The sequence below is a fragment of the Mauremys mutica genome, chromosome 6 (genome assembly GCF_020497125.1).
Source record: "Mauremys mutica isolate MM-2020 ecotype Southern chromosome 6, ASM2049712v1, whole genome shotgun sequence".
NCBI classification, from domain to species: Eukaryota; Metazoa; Chordata; order Testudines; family Geoemydidae; genus Mauremys; species Mauremys mutica.
The window spans coordinates 43,732,427-43,755,408 of record NC_059077.1 but is presented as its reverse complement, the minus strand read 5'-3'; the positions used below and the strand labels follow the sequence as shown (position 1 = coordinate 43,755,408).

The window sequence follows — 22,982 nt, the reverse complement described above, 5'->3', positions numbered from 1 at the left end:
TATATAATGAAGCTGTTTTGGTTGCCAGGGCATCCTTTATAAAGTGGTGATCAATTCGGGAGAGACTTTTGTTGAGTTCCCTTGGCAATTTATGTATTGTTCGCAAGATACGCATGCCTGAAAACTGAAATGTTGCTTTCTTAACCTTGGCCCTGACTAAACTATTATCTAAAGCACTGTGGTTTTTGATTTTGCATACCTATTGTTGTAATGAATGTAACTAATATCTGCCATATAAAAGATTGTCAGTTCAACAGAAATGCTGAGTATCTTCTGCATGTGTTAAGCCACTGAAATGGCTTCATGCTTTCAACTTGTTCTGAAACACTGAACATAAATTTGTCCATCCTTTTATTAGCAGTGCTACAGGCCTTCTGTAGAGACCCAAACTGGAAGGCAGACTTCATTATAAAATTTCATATCCACTGTTTCCCCAATAATACACCCCCCTCCATACACACTCTGGTTGTTCAGTTTAAAGTGTGTTCAGAAAAGAGAACTTGCTATTAAGAAGAGGTAGTACCCATGGTAACTTTTATATTGTGAATAACAATAAAAACACTTGAATGTCAGAAATGTTGGAAAACTGAATTTTCAATTATTATAATAGAGATGATTACATAGTTTTGTCAAAACAGATTTTGTACGTGAATCACCCACTGATAAATACAGTGTAATTGCATACTATAGTTACCAGTGACAATTGTAATATCGGTAAAACTAATGTGATTCATTTGCTAATTGCAGGGCTAGTAATTCAGTGTTTACAGCACTAGACCATTGTCATGAAGCTATAGAAATAACCAGTGAAGATCATGTTATTCAGGTATGGAAAATCTATCATTTATTAGAATATATGGTTGGTAAGGAGGAAAAACTGTCTCCTTTATTCCTTATGCTTTTCTGTATTTTCATGTTTTGATTTCATTGCCTCTTGGAAAGCTTTAATAAATGAAAGCAAATATGATGAACTACTTGTTTCTTTGCATATTACTATTTGCTGTATATGTAAGGTCTTTCCTTTATTGAACTATCAAAAATATGATTTAAAAGCTAATAAATAAAAGCTAATACATCCTAATAAAGAAATACATTTACAGTATAGTACATAACATACAGTATATAATGTATAGCTATATAATGTATAGTACATAGCAGAGTAAGATGGCCTTGACAGGCAAGTATTTATATAATTTTTATTTCATTGTTCTTTTGTCCCTCTCATCTCCCTAATTTGAGAATTTTTTTGTAATTTTTGCCACTTCTGTGATACTTGGCATCAAAAGCATGAGGATGGACACCCCACTACATGAGAGTGCAGTTATGGCTTCATACAGACTATCTCTCACTGATGTGCAGGATGAATAGCAAGGCCATTTCCTCCCACTATTTCTCTCTTTCGCTGTCTTTCTTCATGATTCCTTGATGCTTGTTATTTCTGTTAGCATGGCTAACAGTGCAAATCAAAATGGGACACTTTGTAATGTGATGTAATACAAATTCCAGAAAATGGACAATATTTACAGCAGTTGTGCAATACATAATTTGACCAGTAGCATCAGAATTCAAATTACTGTTTTCACAGGATATACTGTAGGCCTTCAGCTACCGATCCATTAACACTGAGCAAATATGGCAATAGTTGAGGATATTCTTTGGAATGAAAATCATGTCTTTGCTTTTGCAGTACAGTACTTGCAAGCCTTTTTACTTGTTTGATGCAAACTTTTGTGAATAAGTTTGATTGTTTAAGATTCTTGTGTCTTTAATACCCACAGACACTTATTTGTAGGGTTTAAAAAAAATCATTGTTAATGGATAATTGGCAGAGAAAATGACTAAATTATTTGCTATGAATAACTCACCCAGCTCTAATTCTGGCATATTGAATAATAAGATATGTTGGTTTGGTTTTGGTTTTTAATTAAAGAACTTTGGACAAATTCTGCATTAATTTGCAGTCCCTTGTCTTATTTCTGCTTCTTCACCTGTTACACATGAATTAGGGCCCATTCAAAACCTTATTGACTTCAGCAGGAGCAAGGTGAGGCCCATCAGCAAGTTCCTTGGTTTCGTAGGAGGACTAGTCTGGGCTATACTATGTGCATTCTTACAGCAAAGATGTATTAGTATAATGTAGAGTAGGGCATTTTACTTGGTATCACAGAACATTTTTATATTTAGGTTTGAGTACAGCTTTTCTCTAAGTACTTTTCTTTTTTGAATGCTGGACTAAAATTTAAGGACCTCTATTTTGACAGTATGTTAACCCAGCCTTTGAACGGATGATGGGCTATCACAAGGGAGAGCTTATGGGAAAGGAGCTTACTGAGCTACCAAAAAGTGATAAAAACCGTGCAGACCTTTTAGACACTATCAATATGTGTATCAAAAAAGGAAAGGTAGGTAAATAATGATAAAATTACACAAAATATTCTATTTCTATGCTGCCATGTTCTTCTGGACTGAAAATGTGACATGTCCCTGTTCTTATGATAAATCATGTATGTGGGGCCAGAACTTGGTCCCTGCTCTAAAAGGAACTGGCAAACCTGAGAATCTAGTCCTCTGGGGAATCCTCTGGTGGCACAGCGCCACTGCTTCAATGACATCCACCTCTGAGTCCCCTTCATAAAGGTAATCCCTGTGCTCTGATGATGCCCAGCTACCCTAATTGCCCTGTGCGCAGCCAGCACAAAGTGGAGCAGCCTAGAGGCTGCTCTACTTTATGCCAGGGGCTGGACTGCTAGTCTGCTGCCCCAAGATTGGGAGGCAAGGGGATAATAAATGTGGCTTAATGATGCCTTTTGCCCTTCTCCTCTCCCTGCTCCAAGCCGCACCAAACACAGCACAGGGACAGCCCAGGATCTGGGATTAATCTTTAGTGTACCATTTAAAGTTCTTGTCTGTCTGTCTGGCCATGAAAATGGCATTTCCTACTAGATCGTTCCCAGTGTGCCATATTCTAATAGCGAGCTCATCTACAGACGCCAAAAGTGACTTCTGTTGTCCAGTTTTGGGCTATCCAGAGGCAACCAGCAAAGCTGACAGACCCTGTGGATTTCTTATTGTGGAGACATCACTTTTGACCCAACCTGCACACATTGAAGCAGGGGGGCAGGGTGGGCGTTTTGAGTCCTTTTTTTCATTACACATTTTTTTTGCTTTTTTGCTGCTTGATTTTTATCTTCTTATGACCTTAAGTATAAAGCTGTTAGGGCATATCCATAATGTAATTTGGTCTGTAAAATATGCAGTAAAGCATGTCACTAACAAATTCTGCCCCTTCCCTGTGATGGTCTGAAAGGCCCTAGGTACATACAGTGGAAACAGGATAGAGGTGGAGCAGGATGCTGCCTGCTGGAGGTCAGTAGAGGGAAACACAGTAGGTACCTCTAGGAGAAATGGTAGGAATTATATATAACTCCTTTTCAAAAGAAATGCCTGGCTAACGTTCACACCACAATTATTTCTGTAAAATATGGGTCAAATATGGTGCTCTGAAAGGTTCTCTATTGATTATGATTTAAAAAATAATCATGGGTATATTATAGGCTGTCAAGCAATCAAAAAAATTAATCGCACTGTTAAACAATAATAGAATACCATTTATTTAAATATTTTTGGATGTTTTCTACATTTTCAAATATAATGATTTCAATTACAACACAGAATACAAAGTGTACAGTGCTCACTTTATATTTATTTTTGATTACAAGTATTTGCACTGTAAAAAAATAAGAAATAGTATTTTTCAATTCACCTAATACGAGTACTGTGGTGCAATCTCTTTATCATGAAAGTTAAACTTACAAATGTAGAATTATGTACAAAAAAAACCTGCATTCAAAAACAAAACAATGTAAAACTTGAGAGCCTGCAAGTCCACTCAGTCCTACTTCTTGTTCAGCCAATTGCTAAGACAAACAAGTTTGTTTACATTTACAAGAGATAATGCTGCCCACTTCTTATTTAAAATGTCACCTGAAAGTGAGAATAGGCGTTTGCATGGCACTGTTGTAGCTGGCGTTGCAAGATATTTACATGCCAGATGCGCTAAAGATTTATATGTCCCTTCTTGCTTCAACCACAATTCCAGGGGACATGCATCCATGCTGATGGTGGGTTCTGCTCGATAACAATCCAAAGCAGTGCAGACTGACGCATGTTCATTTTCATTATCTGAGTCAGATACCACCAGTAGAAGGTTGATTTTCTTTTTTGGTGGTTTGGGTTCTGTAGTGTCCTTGTCAGAGTGTTGCTTTTCTAAGACTTCTGAAAGCATGCTCCACACCTCATCCCTCTCAGATTTTGGAAGGCACTTCATATTCTTAAACTTTGGGTCAAGTACGGTAGCTAGTTGTAGAAATCTCACATTGGTACCTTCTTTGCATTTTGTCAAATCTGCACTTGAAGTGTTCTTAAAATGAATACATGTCCTGGATCATCATCCGAGACTGCTATAACATGAAACATACGGCAGAATGCAGATAAAAACAGAGCAGGGGACATACAATTCTCCCCCAACAAGGTCAGTCTCAAATTCAATTAATGCATTATTTTTTTAACGAGCATCATCAGCATGGAAGCACGTCCTCTGGAATGGTGGCCGAAGCATGAAGGGGCATATCTGGCACATAAATACCTTGCAATGCCGGCTACAAAAGTGCCATGCAAATGCCTGTTCTCACTTTCTAGTGACGTAAATAATAAGAAGGCAGCATTATCTCTTGTAAATGTAAACAAACTTGTTTGTCTTAGCAATTGGCTGAACAAGAAGTAGGACTGAGTGGACTTTGTTTTGTTTTTGAATGCAGGGTTTTTTTTATACATAATTCTACATTTGTAAGTTTAACTTTCATGATAAAGAGATTGCACCACAGTACTCGTATTAGGTGAATTGAAAAATACTATTTCTTGTTTTTTTACAGTCCAAATACTTGTAATCAAAAATAAATATAAAGTGAGCACTGTACACTTTGTATTCTGTGTTGTAATTGAAATCATTATATTTGAAAATGTAGAAAACATCCAAAAATATTTAAATAAATGGTATTCTAATATTGTTTAACAGTGCGATTAATTTTTTTGATTGCTTGACAGCCTATAATATACTCATGATTATTTTTTAAATCATAATCAGTAGAGAACCTTTCAGAGCACTATGTTTGACACATATTTTACAGAAATAATTGTGGTGTGAACGTTAGCCAGGCATTTCTTTTGAAAAGGAGTTATATATAATTCCTACCATTTCTCCTAGAGGTACCTACTGTGTTTCCCTCTACTGACCTCCAGCAGGCAGCATCCTGCTCCACCTCTATCCTGTAGGACTGAGTGGACTTGTAGGTTCTAAAGTTTTACATTGTTTTGTTTTCGAGTGCAGTTATGTAACAACAAAAAAATCTACATTTGTAAGCTGCGATTTCATGACAAAGATTGCAAGACAGTCCTTGTATGAGATTAATTGAAAAATACTATTTCTTTTATCATTTTTACAGTGCAAATATTTGTAATAAAAATAATATACACTTTGATTTCAATTACAACACAGAATATAATACACATGAAAATGTAGAAAAACATCCAAAATATTTAATACATTTCAATTGGTATTCTACTGTTCAACAGTGTGATTAAAACTGTGATTAATCGCGATAAATTTTGTTGAGTTAATCGCATGCGTTAGCTGTGATTAATCGACAACCCTAGTATATTATTTTAATTAAATGTGACCTGGAATATCCTTGAAAGCTGTTTTCATTACATTGATTTAGGAATGGCAAGGGGTTTACTATGCAAGAAGAAAATCAGGAGATAGTATCCAACAACATGTGAGGATAACACCTGTGATTGGTCAGGGAGGGTAAGTTACCCAAAAGGTACACTTTATTTTGTGTAGTGTGTTAACCAAACTATTTTATATCCCCAGCGAGCTTGGTATGGAAACCCCAATGTGCTCAGTAATAGAGTGACATAGATAAATGTACAGTAAGCTATTGCTTATTCTTTGTGTTCTGCCTAGGGAATTAATAACAAATTATCAAAGCTGAACAACGAAGGGTGAAATTCTGTGATGTACATCCATTGCAGCCCCACTGAAGTCCATGCAATTGCTCGTTGTGTATGTCAGCGCAGATTGTGGCCCAAAGTATTGCATGTAAAACTGAGGGGGGAGAGGGAAGAGGAGAAATAGCAATTATATTGAAGTGTAACAGCGTCACCAATACCGAAAACTGCAAAATGTGTCAAACGTGTCAAAAATCCAATGTTTAGGTCAACACTACATGAAAAGAATAAAAACAACTTTTAAAATTACCTTCTCCAAAATCCAGACTGTGAACAATTCATGGGGATCAATAGTCTGAGTAAAGGCTTCCTATTCCTCTCATCATGCGTGCACATGCTTGCATGTACTCACAATTGCAGCATATTATGCACAGGGTCAAATTCTTCCTTCAGATGTGCATATATACCTACCACAGGAGTTAATGACATGAGTATCCAAGGGCAGAACTTGGCTATGAAATATAACAAATGCTCTTCACCTGGTAATATGTTTATGCTTTTGTTTTTCATATATGGTCACTAAGGTCTCTGCTTTAGATAGCAGGGCCAATAGTGTGTTAATTGAATCATGTCATTTTGCTTCTGTCTTAACCATTCAATTGAATAACAATCAATTATTTGTGTTGTTAGGAAAATTAGACATTTTGTGTCCATCAAGAAGCTGTGTTGTACCAATGAAAACAATAAACAGGTACTGTATTTCCTTTGTAATGTGTAATATGTCTGTGTTATCAGGCCTTTTCATTAACCTTTTTGCCACTTTTCTCCTTACAACTGGTATATTAGACAACTTCTAAAACAAAAAGATAGTCAGATACTCTTAAAAAATGTTGAAGACAGTGTACCCTTATTTGAACAAGCAAGACTTGTGTTTACTTCAAGAACAGCTTTTTCTAGTCAGCCACGCTTGTTTTGTATTACATAGGGCCACACTCTGCCCTGGCTGGTACAGTGAATGGGAACAGAGCTCTGTGCTCTCCTGAAGCATGAATCTAGCCACCCAGAGCATGATTTCATGGTTCAGGCCTTGGGGATGCATTCTAGAGTTCTCCTTGCTGCCCCTTTGAACTAGAGCTGTGTGCCCCAGCTGAAGACCTCAGCGCACACAGTAACAAGCTAGGGAGCTAGATCCTTCTCTAACCTGCAGCCTGGGTGGGGAGAATGTACTGACAGGTAAACTAGGCCTTCTTCTAGGCCTAGACTATACTTGGAAAATGAACCATGTCAGAAAATATTCTAACTATAACCCATCTGAACTAGCACAGTGTTAAATATGTTTTTGCTCTTAATGTGGACAAAGACAGTAGTGCGGAAAAGCCAGTCCTGGTTAATTCTACGGGATACTATTACAATGTGCTTCACCCATATTAATACACTATTGGACAACTTCTGCCCTTGGATGAAGTAAATGAGAGAAATAAAGGCATGTTCTAGAGGGAAGACTTTGCCCTATCAGTTACAATTAAGCCCTCTGGACAAAATCCTGCCTGCTTCCATGGTGCTAAAAGGGAGGGGTGAATGATGAGATAGGTTAGAGAAGTGTAATTTTCAGTCAGGTGTGCCTGATGTTTTTCAGTATATTGCACACTGACCAATAATAAGCAGTGTGTACACCCCTGATCTTGCTAATGCAGAAATAAGCAGGAAAAAGTTGAAGCCATGTGTATCAAGTGGCAGTAAAGGACATAAATTAAAAACAAAACCGCACAGGATTTTGTTGGTGCATTTTTGTTTTTCTGTTGTCTTCAGTCTCTCTGTTCATTGACCTGATCAACACAAGTCAGTTAAAATATGCAGAAAAGTGTACATATAAAACCATCTTGTGTATAAAACCTTGGATCTAAAACTGAATTAACATTGAGCATATTCTAGGCAGAGCTGGCGGCAGCATCTATTATGAAGGTTTTGATTTCTGATATTTGAATAATTATTTGTAAACAAAGGCCACCTCAGCCTTCAAGCTAATTAGCATGGGCAGACCCTGGCACTCCTTTGCATCTCCCTTGACATGTTACTTCTGGGGGCTCTACAAGGCTGATGGGGTCTGCCTTTGAGGTTTGAGGATCAAGGCCTAACGGAAACCATGGAGGTTTAAAGGCCCTACGAAAAAAACAAGCTAAGGCCATTATGTTCAAGTGAAGTTAGATAAAGCTTGCTTTGGTCAATAGAAAATTCTTTTCTTACAAAACTGTGGTTAATGAGCTAGTCTTTTGAATTCACAACGAAGAACCTCTCTTGTTTGTACCAGGAAATTAGGCACTGTTCGATACTGAAGAAAATTTCAAAAGATGTTTTTATTTAGATTGCAGGCTCATTGAGGCTGGGAATGTGTCCTTAGGTAGGGCCACAAATTCAACCGCCCTTTATAAAAATAGACTATTTTGTAGTAAGTTGAGAGGAATGATTTTGTTCAATGGATTCAGACATTGCAGCTTTGCACCCTCTGGTGGCAAAGATAGGTTCAAATAAAGGGAAGACAAGATCCAGGGTACGCTGTTACAAGCATAACCTGAATTTTTGTGCCAACTTCTGTGTTTGTTCAGCATTAGTATGGTAGACTGGAAATTCATTTGTAGCCTCAGGAAAATTAAAATTGAATCTTTTATTGAATTAAATGGAAGTAGAAAAATAAAATTATTACAATGTCCCCTGTGTTGTTTTATTAAATTAAAATATTTTTTCTGCCCCATCACTTTTAATTTTCAATATGGTGCAGGATTTTCTATTGAAAATACATCAGTATGTTGTAAAAGTAGTCAAGAGGAAAGCTGAAGGCTGGGTGTGGAGCAGTTTGAGGGTTTGGCATCCAGGGAAGTATGAGGAGGCAATTTGGGGATTGTGGCTTTAGAATTTTAGGAGGTGTTTCTGTCAAACTGATCAGGAGTGAAATAGTTAACAAAAGGCGTGTATACTTTAGGGATTTTTGGCACCGGTCAGCAATCCCTAGGTAGATGGGCTGCACTGGTGTAAAGTGACTCTTTCCCAAAGTGTAAAGTGGGTGTATCCTTAATGTTGACAAGCCTAATGCTGACATTTAAATTGTTTGGTTTTGGAACTAACACCCCATTGAGATACATGGGGCCATACATACTTCCCAGAGCTAGTTTTCACACTATTGTGCAGATTCAGGAAGACAACACGGCTCGTTTATTTCATTCGCTGTTTGAGAGCTTCTTTGATGTGTGATTAATACAGTATTCAAGTTCACAAAATAAGATACCGCTCACTGTGCAGATATTCCCTGTCTGCTCATGTGTTGCCTGGTTCTCCAGAAGCTTCACTATATCCATGGTCTCTGCTAAGCTCCTTGGGCTTGGCTCCTTTTTGATTGGGATCCAAACACTGGTCACAATTGGCATCAAAACAAGGCCTCACTCACAGAAAATTGTGCAGACCTGTGACCCACCCTCTCCTTTTTCACATGAGGAATGAAACAGTTAACAGTGTTGACATTTAAATTATCAGTGGGCACATGAATAAATGCTAAGATTGATAGATTTTAAAGCTAGACAGTACATTGTGATCATCTGGTCTGACCTCCTGTATAACAGAGGGCATAAAACTTCCCTGAATTAATTCCTGTTTGAACTAGAGCACATCTTTTAGAAAAACATCCACTCTTGACTTAAATATTTCCAATGATGGAAAATCTACCCCGACCCTTGGTAAGTAGTTCTAATAGTGAACTACCCTCTCTGAATGGGGCAGTTCATTTTTCTTAGCGCTATTTTCTCGGTTCTTAAGTCAGACTCATTTCTGCAGTGGTTACTCTAGGTGCGCATTTTTTAGATTTCTTCATAACCGTAACAGCTAGAGACTTATATTTGTTAAAATGAAAGCCGAGATTATGGAAAACAAAATATCAGCACTTCTCTAAAGCTAGCTAAGGCTTATGGTCACATACTGGTTGTTTCCAAATCCTGGATATACTGCACCTAGTACAACTGGTGGCAAGGGGGCATGTTCAGTTAGCTTGCGGGCATGAGAGCAAGTACTTGGAGAAAGCTCATGCTGCTACCTTTTGAAACAGCAGTAACATGCACGGTGTAGTGTGGTGCCTCCAAGCTTCACTGAGCTGTCTTGTCCTATGCAGACATCATGGCTCTGCAGATCTCCACTTATCTTTTAGTGCTGTGCTCCCCACCAGCGTGCCTCATTTGGTAGGTTTTTGTCTGATGATGAGGTACCTAGATTAACCTGCATTCTTCTTTCTTGCTGAGCTGTACAATAGCACACGGAATGACAGACTGGGGGATTATGGATATGTTAATAAAATTTGGGCCAGAACAGTGACCCAACATCACAAATAAATTGCTGGACTTCAGGGGCATTTGTTCAATTCCTGTAATCCAATTATGGTCATAAAGGGCAATTTGTTCCTAAAAGCAAGATCAGCAATTGACTGGGCTGGATTTTGCTGTCAGTTCGAGTCTGCAGTAACTCCACTGAAGTTGTCATAAGTCTATAATGTATGAATCCATCTACAGTTCAAGCATAGTTCATGGTCTTGATGTCAAATGGTTTTTATTGCTGAGAGAGTCACAGATGAAACAAAGGCCTTTAATTATGGAATATATGAGTCATGGCATTTAGTCACATTATTACAAGGATGGTGTTCTGTGTAGTAGCTTGGATGGGTACCTACTTGGGGTGGCTAGCCCCACTCACAGCTTGCACCACTATTTATGCTCTGTTTTGTGCACACTAGCTCCAATCAGAGCTAGAGCAGGTATGTCTCCTCGTGCTGGAACTTACACCTTGTGACATGTCTGGGGTACCCATGTTGTGAGGTACCTCACTACCACCTGCCCTTGGTGTGAAGCTATCTTGTCTGTGCCTACTGTGGTTCAACTCCCTGAAACCACCAGCCTCTGGCAGCACAAGCACTGACTTCCATGTCTCCGCAGACCTCGCCCTCTCTGTGCAGGCTAGTGATAGGCACACACCAGACTCCGAGTCCTTGGAGTGGTCCCTGCTGTATGCAGCCCCTGTCACTGGACATGCAGAAATTACCAGGTAAGCTGTCCCTGAAGGAATAGTGCACACACAGCTTGACTGGTACCACCCAGAATCAGGTCATTTATAACATCATAACTCAAATATATTTATAGTGAAACAATCATAAGTTTATTATCAAGCATTAAGTTTTAAGAGATAGTGAGTAAGGATAATGAGTGGAAACAAAAATGGTTACTGATATAACGTAAAATGCAATCCTAGGTCTACACTTATCAGTGCTTATCTTTCCTATTTAATAAAGTAGATGATTTCCCCCTAAGGGTTAAACATTTGCTTGATAAAGCTGCAGTTTGTCAATCTTGAAAACAGGACACCAGGCAACCCCAGCCCATTGTGAAATAATACAATGCTTAATTTATATGTCAGTTGCTAGATGAACAAACACTCCTGGTCTGAGTGAAAACCTGTCTCTGCTGGTGACTCATACCTTGATACAGACACTCAGGATGTATTTTCAGTACATATACACAGCCCCTTAAATATCATCCCTATATACATCACACAATATTATTAACCAGCATGATCCTGGCTTTCGTTTAAGATCTTACACAAAACTCTCTATGGATAAATACTATGAAAGCAATATGTTAGCTGTAGTTACTTTGTCAGGCCTGCTAGGAGTTGCTGTTACATGACAGTGAATCCCTTGCCAGCTGGGATTCAGGAGTTCTGAGGGTCACACGCCTCCAGCTCCAAGTGAAAATATATCCTAAAACTGCTTGCATTTAACACTTCAGACTTTACACACAAACACACACAGCTCCTTACATTCTCACGCATTGTCCGCTTTTTTTTTAAATGTGAAAATAAATGAAATTTGTTTTTGCCATTTGTTACACTTCATCAGGGATGTCATTGTAGATAGGTTTCTACATGGTCGTCTCTAAGGTATGTATTGGTATACCAGACTTGTCACATAGAAAAAATATATGAAGGATTTGGGCATAGAAAACTTTATTTCTGGGTACAAGATTATAGTAAAGACTATAACATAGTAAAGATTTGTGAATGGGAATTCATTACTGGTGCTTAAAAAGAAGCACAGGCTTAATACATGCTTTGTTGGATTGGGGCCTTGTAGTATCCAGCCTGAGGTTTGCACACCTGCAAATTCCCACCTGCCTCTCCCTTAGCAACCAACTGGCTCAACATTAAATGTGTAATCTCCCTTTTTCTTTCAGGGCAGCTGGGGGGATTCTTGCCTGCAGGGGGATGAATGGCTGAGGGAAGGGGGAGTGTATTCAGTACTAGTATGTATCTTTTACTTGGGCACTGACAGGAATAGTGGGTGGAGACTTTCTATTAAACTGGATGACCACTGAGGTGTCCCCCGCAGTTGTGCATTAAAGACAGAAGAGATGGTTAAGGGGTGACTTGATCACTATGTATACATTTTTGTATGGGGAAACAAATTTTATAATTGAAGAGTCTTCTCCTTTGCAGACAAAGGTATAACATAATCCACTGGCTGGAAGTTGAAACTGGACAAATTCAAACTAGAAATAAGGTGCATGTTTTTAACAGTGAGGGTAATTAATCAGTGGAACAAGTAACCAAGGGTTGTGGTGGAGTCTTCATCACTAGACACTTTAAAATCAAGATTGGATGTTTTTGTGAACTCTAGTTCAAATAGGAATGAATTCATCCAAGTCCTCTGGCCTGTGTTATGCAGGTGATCAGATTAGATTATCACAATGCTCACCTTTGTCCATATAGTCTAGGAATTTGATTCCCTAAGGGTTCAAACTATTCCCCAGAGAACTTTCAGTTTGAGCCCACAGCAGCTGTTTTTGCACACACTATAGCAGTGGGATGTGTGCAGTAAACATCACCTCGACATTGCCGTGAAGCTTGTTGAAACGCCTTGAATTATTTTTAGCGTCTCCCCCCCCAAAGCCTCCCCACCCCAGCAGAAATTTTTGTGAAAAACATTTGATAGTTAAATATCTCACATGCTTTCACTGATACAACATTTGACGTGGCATCATTTCACACCATACTTTGCCATGGCATATTGCTTTAGGCCATAACAAAGATCTAACCCAGCAAAACTGTCTTTGATCAAAGGATATCCTGTTTAGGCTATTGTAACCCTTTCTGGCATTATTCATGCTGAATAACCACTGTGAAATAGTTGGCTCCTTGTAGCTGTTTCTGCCACTTCTTTCCCGCCCCTTCTTTTCAGCATGGTGGATGTGAACGATTAAGCAGGCTCTATCCCTCATTTTGGGCCCAGTGCTGCCACCTGCACCCACAGAGAGCCATACCTTACTACATAAGTAGTCCTTTTGATGGCACTGCTCGCAGAGGGCTATGAGGCAAACCCTATGGCGCACAGGTGACTGTGCAGGCTACTCCTATAATGGTGTAAGCGATGCCATGCCCTTGCAGTACATTTTGTGGGCATAAGGCATGGGAATGGCTTCTGCTGCACCCCCCTGGGGATGTAAAAGGGACAGGTTTGACATTACAACTCAGAGGCGCCTACAGCGATCCTAGAAGTTCTTGGAAAAGTCTGCCTTCACTTGCATTGTGAAGCCTTGAGCGGCCCTGTCTCCTCAGAGTGACTGGGGATGCTCTAGCACTGTCCTGGGGCTCACCTCTCTTGTCCCAAAAGGATACTGAGGGTTAGCTGACCATTTGTGTCCTGTGTGAGCTGCCACATTCCTTGACTGAATGCAGCTGGCAGGGCAAACTGCTGCAGCTGTGCGTGTGGATGACACAGGTTTAAAACACTTGGGATGTACATGCTACTAGCCTCTGCTGACCTAGGGGATGTGGACAGTGTCCATTTGCATATGCCATTGCTTTCTTTGGTGACTCCTCCTTCATTTGTATATTGCAGCGTGCTGTGTCAGACAGACAGTATGCAGGCTGCTCAGGGCTAGGTGCAGCCCCACATGATTCCCTGTAACTCAGAGGTAGCAAGGCAGGTGACTTACCAACTCACTACCATAAACTTCATGCTCCTGCAGAACCTAAAGCATGGGCATAGGGTGGATGAGGAGTGTGATCAGAGTAGGGTACTAATCACCATGAGCAAGGGTGGCAAAACTGAGCTCCTAGTTAGAGCTCTGTGAATAACTGATTTTATTAGTAATATTTATTTATTTTCTTTGGTTTGCTGGCTGAACCAAAAAAGTGGTGTTGGGTGAATTTGTTTTGGGTCAAACAAGATGTTTTGGTTTTGAGTTTAATCTTTTAAAAATGACAGTAAAATTCAAAATTAATAGTAGTTTCTACTCGAAACATCAAAATGTTTCATTTTGAAAACATTGAAATGTTTTGATTCTTTAAAAAAAAAATTGGAGGGGGGTTTGGGTGGGTTGCCAAAAATGTTGGTGAATTCACACAATGTTTCAGTTACCTTGAATCTGTATTTTTGGGCAAAAAATGTTTTGGACGGACTACTTCACCCAGCTCTACTACTAGTGTGACTAGAGTAAAATACAATGTCCACTATTATTTTAGCAAGGGGCTTCAGCCAACTTTCCCCTTTAGTGTTTGGTTAGCGACATATAAATAAGAGTGTGCATGCCTGTAGAGAGGAGGGTTGTGGGACTGAGCAATCTGTTCACTTGTTATCCCACTTCAACAAAAATACTTTCTAAAAACCATAACTAGAGAATGAGGCAGCATGATGTGGCAATTAAATTCTGTTAAGTCTATCCTGCCTGAGAAGTGTATACTTTATTCCTGGAAACATACAGAGCATATTGATAATATAGAGTAGTGTTCAATTTGTGTAATTTGAAATCTGGTGTTTATGTGAAAACTTAGTAAGGGAGTGATGATATCTTGCCCGAGAGAAATATTTTAAATACAGAGTGGAGCAATCTGGTGCACTCCAGTAGCAAAAAAAGACCTTAGTAATCTTAGGATCAACGAGGATGATTAAACATTATCCAGGAACATGCAGCAAATTTCATCAGAATCAGGTAATTTCCCCACCCAAGGGCTTTTTCACAAGGCCAGTGCATCACTGGTCCTTGAAAATGGACTTGCAAAATTGGTTTATACAGTACCAGGAAAGCAGTTTTTAAATTACAGTAGAGTAGTCAAAAAGTACCTGATATTTTTTTTTATTTTTTTTACTTTTTATTGAGGGAAGTCACTATTTCAGGGTGACTGACTTAGGAAAACACAATTAAAAATGAATATCTGTTCCCTTACAGTCACAGACATCAAACAGAAAAGCACTCATAATGCATAAAAGCACAACAGTATCTGTAATTTCCTATGCCGTGTGCTTGTTGCTTCTGACATTGTTGCTCTTTCTTCTTAGAATGCAATTATATCTATAGAATCTTTTTAAAAGAATTTTTGCAAATAATTGAACAGACAATGCTTGTTGAGGATCATATTGAATGTAACCCTTTTAAATGTTTTCTTTTTTACATATTTTACTTTTGATACCACTTCAGCTCTACAAGATTCATCGTGATGAGAAGTATGCAGGAGACAATTCACAGGCAGGTTAGAATATGATCATTTATCTATATATGCTTCTTCATTTTAAAAACAAAATGAGGCCAGATTCTTTGCTTGTATAAATCAGTGTAGCTCCATTCTGTTCAGTCCAGTGGTGTTACCCCATCAGAGGGGCTGGCCCATGACTGACTGACAGGCCAACTGGCAATGTACTGCTAAACAATGTGTATCACTTATAAACAAGTTTTGAGTAATAGTCCCCACTTTTATATTACCTTTATTTTATGGCATAGAGCACTTAGTCAGTGCTCAGCGTTAAAATACAACAGTTGTAGTTGTATTTAATAGTGGGTCAGATCCTTAGCTGGTATAAATTGGCATAGATCCACTGCCTGAACTGAAGGGTGCTATACTGATTTATGCCAATGGAGGATTTGGCCTAATGCCTTCCAAGTAGGGTGACCAGATGTCCCGATTTTATAGGGACAGTCCTGATTATGGGGTCTTTTTCTTATATAGACTCCTATTATCCCTCACCCCCGTCCCGATTTTTCACATTTGCTGTCTGGTCACCCTACTTCCAAGTTAGGACCATTAAAGGGCTGTAAGAAAAGCAAATGGGTCACTAAAACTTGTCTATGTATGGCTGACTCTCCTCTAAAGAGCCAGTTCTGGTGTGTTCTTGGTGTTGAGAATGAGATGTTGAATACAGGACTGAAAGTTGGGAATTCCTGCTTTCTAATTCCTAATCTGACATTGGTTCCTTTTGCTTGCGTTTCTTAGGTTTACTACCCTATGTCATGTTGTTTGGTTACAAGACAAATTGTATTAATTTTAACTGTTTTTCAACTTTCCTTTACATCATTTAAGGACAGTTAAAATTTAATAGTGAATGAAATGTAAAATGCATTCATTATGTAGTTACTTGTAATTTCCATGTAAGTAAGTTACATACATAAAAGGTTGTTACAAGGAAGAGGGAGAAGAATCGTTCTTGTTAACCTCTGAGGATAGGGCAAGAAGCAATGGGCTTAAATTGCAGCAAGGGTGGTTTCGGGTGGACGTTAGGAAAAACTTCCTGTCAGGGTGGTAAGCACTAGAATAAATTGCCTAGGGAGGTTGTGGAATCTCTATTGTTGGAGATTTTCAAGAGCAGGTAAGATAGGGATGTTCTAGATAATATTTAGTTCTGCCTTGAGTGATGGGGACTGGACTAGAAGACCTCGTGAGGTCTCTTCCAGTCCTAAGATTCTGATTCTGTACATATAGTCTCCTTGCAGAAAGTTATCATGTTCAAGTTCTCAGCCAAAAGTTTGTCCCAGAAGTTATTTAATGTATCCTAGTATCCAGGGGAAGCTAAGACATTCACTTTTTCAGAAAACATGCACTGTTAGGTAATAAAAGTATTTTATCTGAGGAGGAAGGGGCACAAGATCAGTTTTTAGGGTTGTAAACATCTTTTATTGATCTAAATGATCTGCTGTTTTAAACAGATACAGCTTCCTTCCTTTTTCTATTTGACTCTCTTAGGTTCTTATACTTCCCGCATCATCAGAGTTTTTGGGTGTAGTATCTAAACCTTTCCTGCCCCAAATCATGGTGGTGTGCTGCTGTGCACTGTTAAATAGCTCCTGTATTTCATTTAGAGGGTCACTGTTTTCCAGTAGTGGTTGAAGTGATCCCTTACCTACCTTTTAAGGATGCTTATTAATATTTGTAAAACACTGAGCTATTTATGGTGTAAGATAGTAATAGTAGTAGTAAAACTGTGTGCAATTTCCTGTTCCTATTACAATCACTGCAATAAAAAATGATTCATGTTGTGTTATGCTATTTGCCATTTATTGTTCTTATAATAAATGGCATCCTTCTTTTCCACCTTTCCTTTACTGGCTATAGAATCTGGGAATGAGGGAAGATGGGGATGCCTGTGATTCAAATTGCAGAATGCTGAAATGGTCACGATGTTACTGTTTACTAGTATATTTTACAGCTTCTATACTACATTTTGATTCCACCCTCTCAATGTGACACAAAGTCAGTAAGAACAGGAAGGCACACTGAATGAAGTCATGTCGGTGATTATGGAGTGCAATGAAAATAGAAAATCTTGAAGTTGTCATGATTCATTGAAAATGTATCTACAGTAGGAGACCTTCTGATCACCAAGTCATAAATAAATCTTCATCTCAATGTTCAACAGAAGTTTTCTATTAAAGTTGTTGCCTTTGTATAAAATCTTCTTTATGTACTGTATCTGCTCATGCAAACAAGACATTGATGGTTCGCTAAAGGCCAATGCTGGGCAGTCTTCCTCCACCAAAATTGTCATTGCATCTCAATCTTGACCTTAACATCATTACTTATTCCACCCCAGGACTTCACCACACAGCAATCTCTGCTGAGGTTCTTGTGACCTCGACAAGGGTCATCTTGCTCTCTTCATGAGAACACCTACTTCATTCTTCTAGAAAGCAAGACTAGTGCTTCAAACTCACCCCCACCTCCTTGCAGTGACTTTATTTTAAGTTGCCTGTTATTTCTTGCTTTGGGATGTTTATGGTTATGTGCCAACAAATCACACTTTTGCCACATAACTGTACCTTAATGATATTCCATCTCAGTATTTAGCAAACTTTTTAAATATGGTATTAACCTATTAGCAAAGACTTCAGTTCAGTGAGGGTAAGCATAGAGTGCCTGGTTTCGCTCTTTGTTTTTTAAAGAGTGTGGGGATTTTGTAGCCCTTCTCAGAATCCCCCCTCCCCTCCGCCTCCCCATGATGGTTGTTGGGTTATATGCATTTGGTCAGAATACAACATAGGACCAAATACATCACTAGCTAAGCAATCTTACCTCCACTGAGTTTGCTAGTTGCTCCTGCTAACACCAGTGATGAATTTGACCATTATTTGATTATAATAGTTCGGTCAAAAAAGCAAACAGGATGTTAGGAATCATTAAAAAGGGGATAGAGAATAAGACTGAGAATATATTATTGCCCTTATATAAATCCATGGTACGTCCACATCTCGAATACTGTGTACAGATGTGGTCTCCTCACCTCAAAAAAGATATCCTAGCACTAGAAAAGGTTCAGAAAAGGGCAACTAAAATGATTAGGGGTTTGGAGAGGGTCCCATACGAGGAAAGAATAAAGAGGCTAGGACTCTTCAGCTTGGAAAAGAGAAGACTAAGGGGGGACATGATAGAGGTATATAAAATCATGAGTGATGTTGAGAAAGTGGATAAGGAAAAGTTATTTACTTATTCCCATAATACAAGAACTAGGGGTCACCAAATGAAATTAATAGGCAGCAGGTTTAAAACAAATAAAAGGAAGTTCTTCATCACGCAGCGCACAGTCAACTTGTGGAACTCCTTACCTGAGGAGGTTGTGAAGGCTAGGACTATAACAATGTTTAAAAGGGGACTGGATAAATTCATGGTGGCTAAGTCCATAAATAGCTATTAGCTAGGATGGGTAGGAATGGTGTCCCTAGCCTCTGTTCGTCAGAGGATGGAGATGGATGGCAGGAGAGAGATCACTTGATCATTGCCTGTTAGGTTCACTCCCTCTGGGGCACCTGGCATTGGCCACTGTCGGTAGACAGATACTGGGCTAGATGGACCTTTGGTCTGACCCGGTACGGCCGTTCTTATGTTCTTATTTATTATATTTTGTTAGAACCTGAAGGCCTCAGCCAGGCCAGGACCCCATTGTACTAGGCATTGTACAAACATATAGTAAATGGCGGTCCCTGCCTCAGTTGACTTTACAACCTAAGGCCCCAGTCCTGCACAGGGTTGTTGTATAATGCTTGAGCTGAAGCATGTGTGTAGTCCTGCTGAAGTCAATAGGATTACTCAGATGTTTAAAGATAAGCACTTGCATAAGTGCATGCAGGATTGGGACCTAAAGACAAGACTTAGCAGGTGGGTGAACAAACAGGTGGGGAGAAGGGATGATGGTATAACTGCATGCATAATTTGTAGGTGTAATAATCCAATCAGTAGCAGTAATCACAACCAGTAGCAAGAATGTAACAGAGGAGCTGGGATCTTGATCCCTTAATGCAACTCAGTAAATTCAGGAAAGTGGCTTTCAAACTTTTACCACTGTGTGGAATAAGATAAAATCCTTGTCACCTTCTTGTACAGGAAACTTGGGGATTTTAAAGTAACCTTGGGCCTCTAATGGGAAAAAGCTACTCTCAGGGCTTGTCTACACTTGATATGCTACAGTAGCAGAGCTGACATAGTGAAGATACTACCTACACCAACGGGAGAGGTTCTCCTGTTGGCATAGGTAATCCACCTCCCGAGATGCAGTGGCTAGGTCAATGAAAGAATACTTTCATCAACCTAGTGCTGTTTACATCGGGGTGAAGTCATCTTAACTGTGTCACTTAGGAATGTAGATTTTTCACACCTCTGAGGGATGTAGTTGGGTTGACCTAACTTTTTAGTGTCACTGAATCACAGCATTTAAAGAGCATTCTTAAAACAAACTTTTGATCAATTTTAGTCCCTTTACAATATTTATTATATTTATAGTTTACATTACTTTAAATTCTAAGACATTTTAGTAAAATCATATACCATTAAGCTTCCAACCAATAGTACTGTGTACATTATAATATTATATCTTTATACTATTGTATGTTCACATTAGATGCATACCTCCAGCATCACATGAAGTTAATAAATATCAATTTAATGATAGTCCTAATCCTTTAAATTATGATTATCCTTTAGTTCTCTGTGATCTGTGACTGACTGGCACTTCCGATACTGCAATGATGGGCATTTTAGAAATATGTGTAGATAGATAGGTGGAAATTATTTTACAATGTAAGGTAAACTGTGGTCATGTGTCTGGAAAAAAAATCTAGAATTTTACCAGATTATCCTTTTAAGATTATCATGAGGCATGTAAAGTGCATCTGTTTTATGACTATTTCTGATAGATGGGAATTTTCTCTCTTGTCAATGTCAGGAATGGTGGTTTGGTTTGTAACTAATTGCTTGGCAGCAATTGACTTGATTGTTTTTAATCACTGTAATTCTCTTTTTTTTTTTTAAATATAAATACTCAATGCAATAAAAAAATGTCCAGCTCAGTTCCATGTGGAGAGGCAGGATAGTCTTCTGGTTAAAGAACAGGATTGGGAGTCAGGAGACCAAGGGTATGTCTACACTACGAAATTAGGTCAAATTTATAGAAGTCGATTTTTTAGAAATTGATTTTATACAGTCGATTGTGTGTCCTCACTTAAGACCATTAAGACTATTAAGTCAGCGGAGTGTGTCCACAGTACCGAGGCTAGTGTCAACTTTTGGAGCATTACACTGTGGGTAGCTATCCCACAGTTCCCACAGTCTCTGCCGCCCATTGGAATTCTGGGTTGAGCTCCCAATGCCTGATGAGGCAAAAACATTGTCGTGGTTCTGGGTAAATGTCGACCGCCCCCACTCCCTGTGAAAGCAATGGCAATAAATGGTTTCTTGCCTTTTTTCCTGGGTTACCCATGCAGATGACATAACACGGCAAGCATGGAGCCTGCTCAGCTCACTGTCACCATACGTCTCCTGGGTGCTGCTGGCAGACACGGTACTGCAGTGCTACACAGCAGCAGCTCATTGCCTTTTGGCAGCAGATGGTGCATTACAACTGGTAGCCGTTGTCGTCATCTCCTGGGTGCTCTTTTAGCTGACCTCGGTGAGGTCGGTCGGGGGTGCATGGACATAAATGGGAGATGACAATGGCCAGCAGTCGTACTGCACCATCTTCTAGCGAGCAGTTGGAGACGACGATGACCAGCAGTCGTACTGCACCGTCTGCTGCCAGTCTAAGATGTATAAGAGAGATGGAGTGGATCAAAAAATAGAGACCAGATTTGTTTTGTATTCATTTGCTTCCCCTCTCCCTCCATGAATAGTGTGGGGAGGGATAGCTCAGTGGTTTGAGCATTGGCCTGCTAAACCCAGGGCTTTGAGTTCAATCCTTGAGGGGGCCATTCTGGGTGACAACCCTGTAAGCCGTGTCATCAGTCGCCCCTCCCTCCATCAGAGCAACGACAGACAATCGTTTCGTGCCTTTTTTCAGCACAGACGCCATAGCCTGGCAAGCATGGAGCCCGCTCAGATAACCGCTGAAATTATGAGCACTGTAAATACCACACGCATTATCCTGCAGTATATGCAGAACCAGAACCTGAAAAAGCAAAACCAGGCGAGGAGGCGATGGCAGCACAATGACAAGAGTGATGAGGACATGGACACAGACTTCTCTCAAAGTACAGGCCCTAGCAATGTGGACATCGTGGTGTTAATGGGGCAGGTTCATGCCGTGGAACACCGATTCTGGGCCCAGGAAACAAACACAGACTGGTGGGACCGAATAGTGTTGCATGTCTGGGACGATTCCCAGTGGCTGCGAAACTTTCGCATGCGTAAGGGCACTTTCATGGAACTTTGTGACTTGCTTTCCCCTGCCCTGAAGCATAAGAATACCAAGATGAGAGCAGCCCTTAGAGTTCACAAGCGAGTGGCAATAGCCCTGTGGAAGCTTGCAATGCCAGACAGCTACCGGTCAGTCGGGAATCAATTCGGAGTGGGCAAATCTACTGTGGGGGCTGCTGTGATCCAAGTAGCCAATGCAATCAAATTGCTGCTGATTTCAAGGGTAGTGACTCTGGGAAATGTGCAGGTCATTGTGGATGGCTTTACTGCAATGGGATTCCCTAACTGTGGTGGGGCAATAGACGGAACCCATATCCCTGTCTTGGCACCGGAGCACCAAAACAGCAAGTACGTAAACCGAAAGGAGTACTTTTCAATGGTGCTGCAAGCACTAGTGGATCACAAGGGACGTTTCACCAACATCAATGTGGGATGGCTGGGAAAGGTACATGACACTCGCATCTTCGGGAACTCTGGTCTGTTTCAAAAGCTGCAGCAAGGGACTTTCTTCCCAGACCAGAAAATAACCGTTGAGGATGTTGAAATGCCTATAGTTATCCTTGGGGACCCAGCCTGCCCCTTAATGCCGTGGATCATGAAGGTGTACACAGGCAGCCTGGACAGTAGTCAGGAGCTGTTCAACTATAGGCTGAGCAAGTGCAGAATGGTGGTAGAATGTGCATTTGGACGTTTAAAAGCACGCTGGTGCAGTTTACTGACTCGGATAGACCTCAGCGAAACCAATATTCCCATTGTTATTACCGCTTGCTGTGCGCTCCACAATATCTGTGAGAGTAAGGGGGAGACGTTTATGGCGGGGTGGGAGGTTGAGGCAAATCGCGGGGCCGCTGATTACGTGCAGCCAGACACCAGGGCAGTTAGCAGAGTACAGGAGGGCGCGGTGCACATCAGAGAAGCTTTGAAAACCAGTTTCATGACTGGCCAGGCTACGGTGTGAAAGTTCTGTTTGTTTCTCCTTGATGACCTGCACCCCCCCT

At 39.9% G+C, this 22,982-nt stretch overlaps 1 protein-coding gene across 3 annotated transcripts in view; it reads left to right on the top strand.

The window, feature by feature from the left end:
- The window catches only part of PDE8B (phosphodiesterase 8B), a 153,328-nt gene that overhangs the window by 106,014 nt on the left and 24,332 nt on the right, over positions 1-22,982 (top strand). For all 3 annotated transcript variants that reach the window (XM_045020592.1, XM_045020593.1, XR_006580312.1), the window contains exons 7-11: positions 748-826; positions 2,262-2,402; positions 5,778-5,866; positions 6,700-6,760; positions 15,513-15,564. In XM_045020592.1, the coding sequence (XP_044876527.1) occupies positions 748-826; positions 2,262-2,402; positions 5,778-5,866; positions 6,700-6,760; positions 15,513-15,564 (422 nt within the window). The remainder of the gene's footprint in view (positions 1-747; positions 827-2,261; positions 2,403-5,777; positions 5,867-6,699; positions 6,761-15,512; positions 15,565-22,982) is intronic.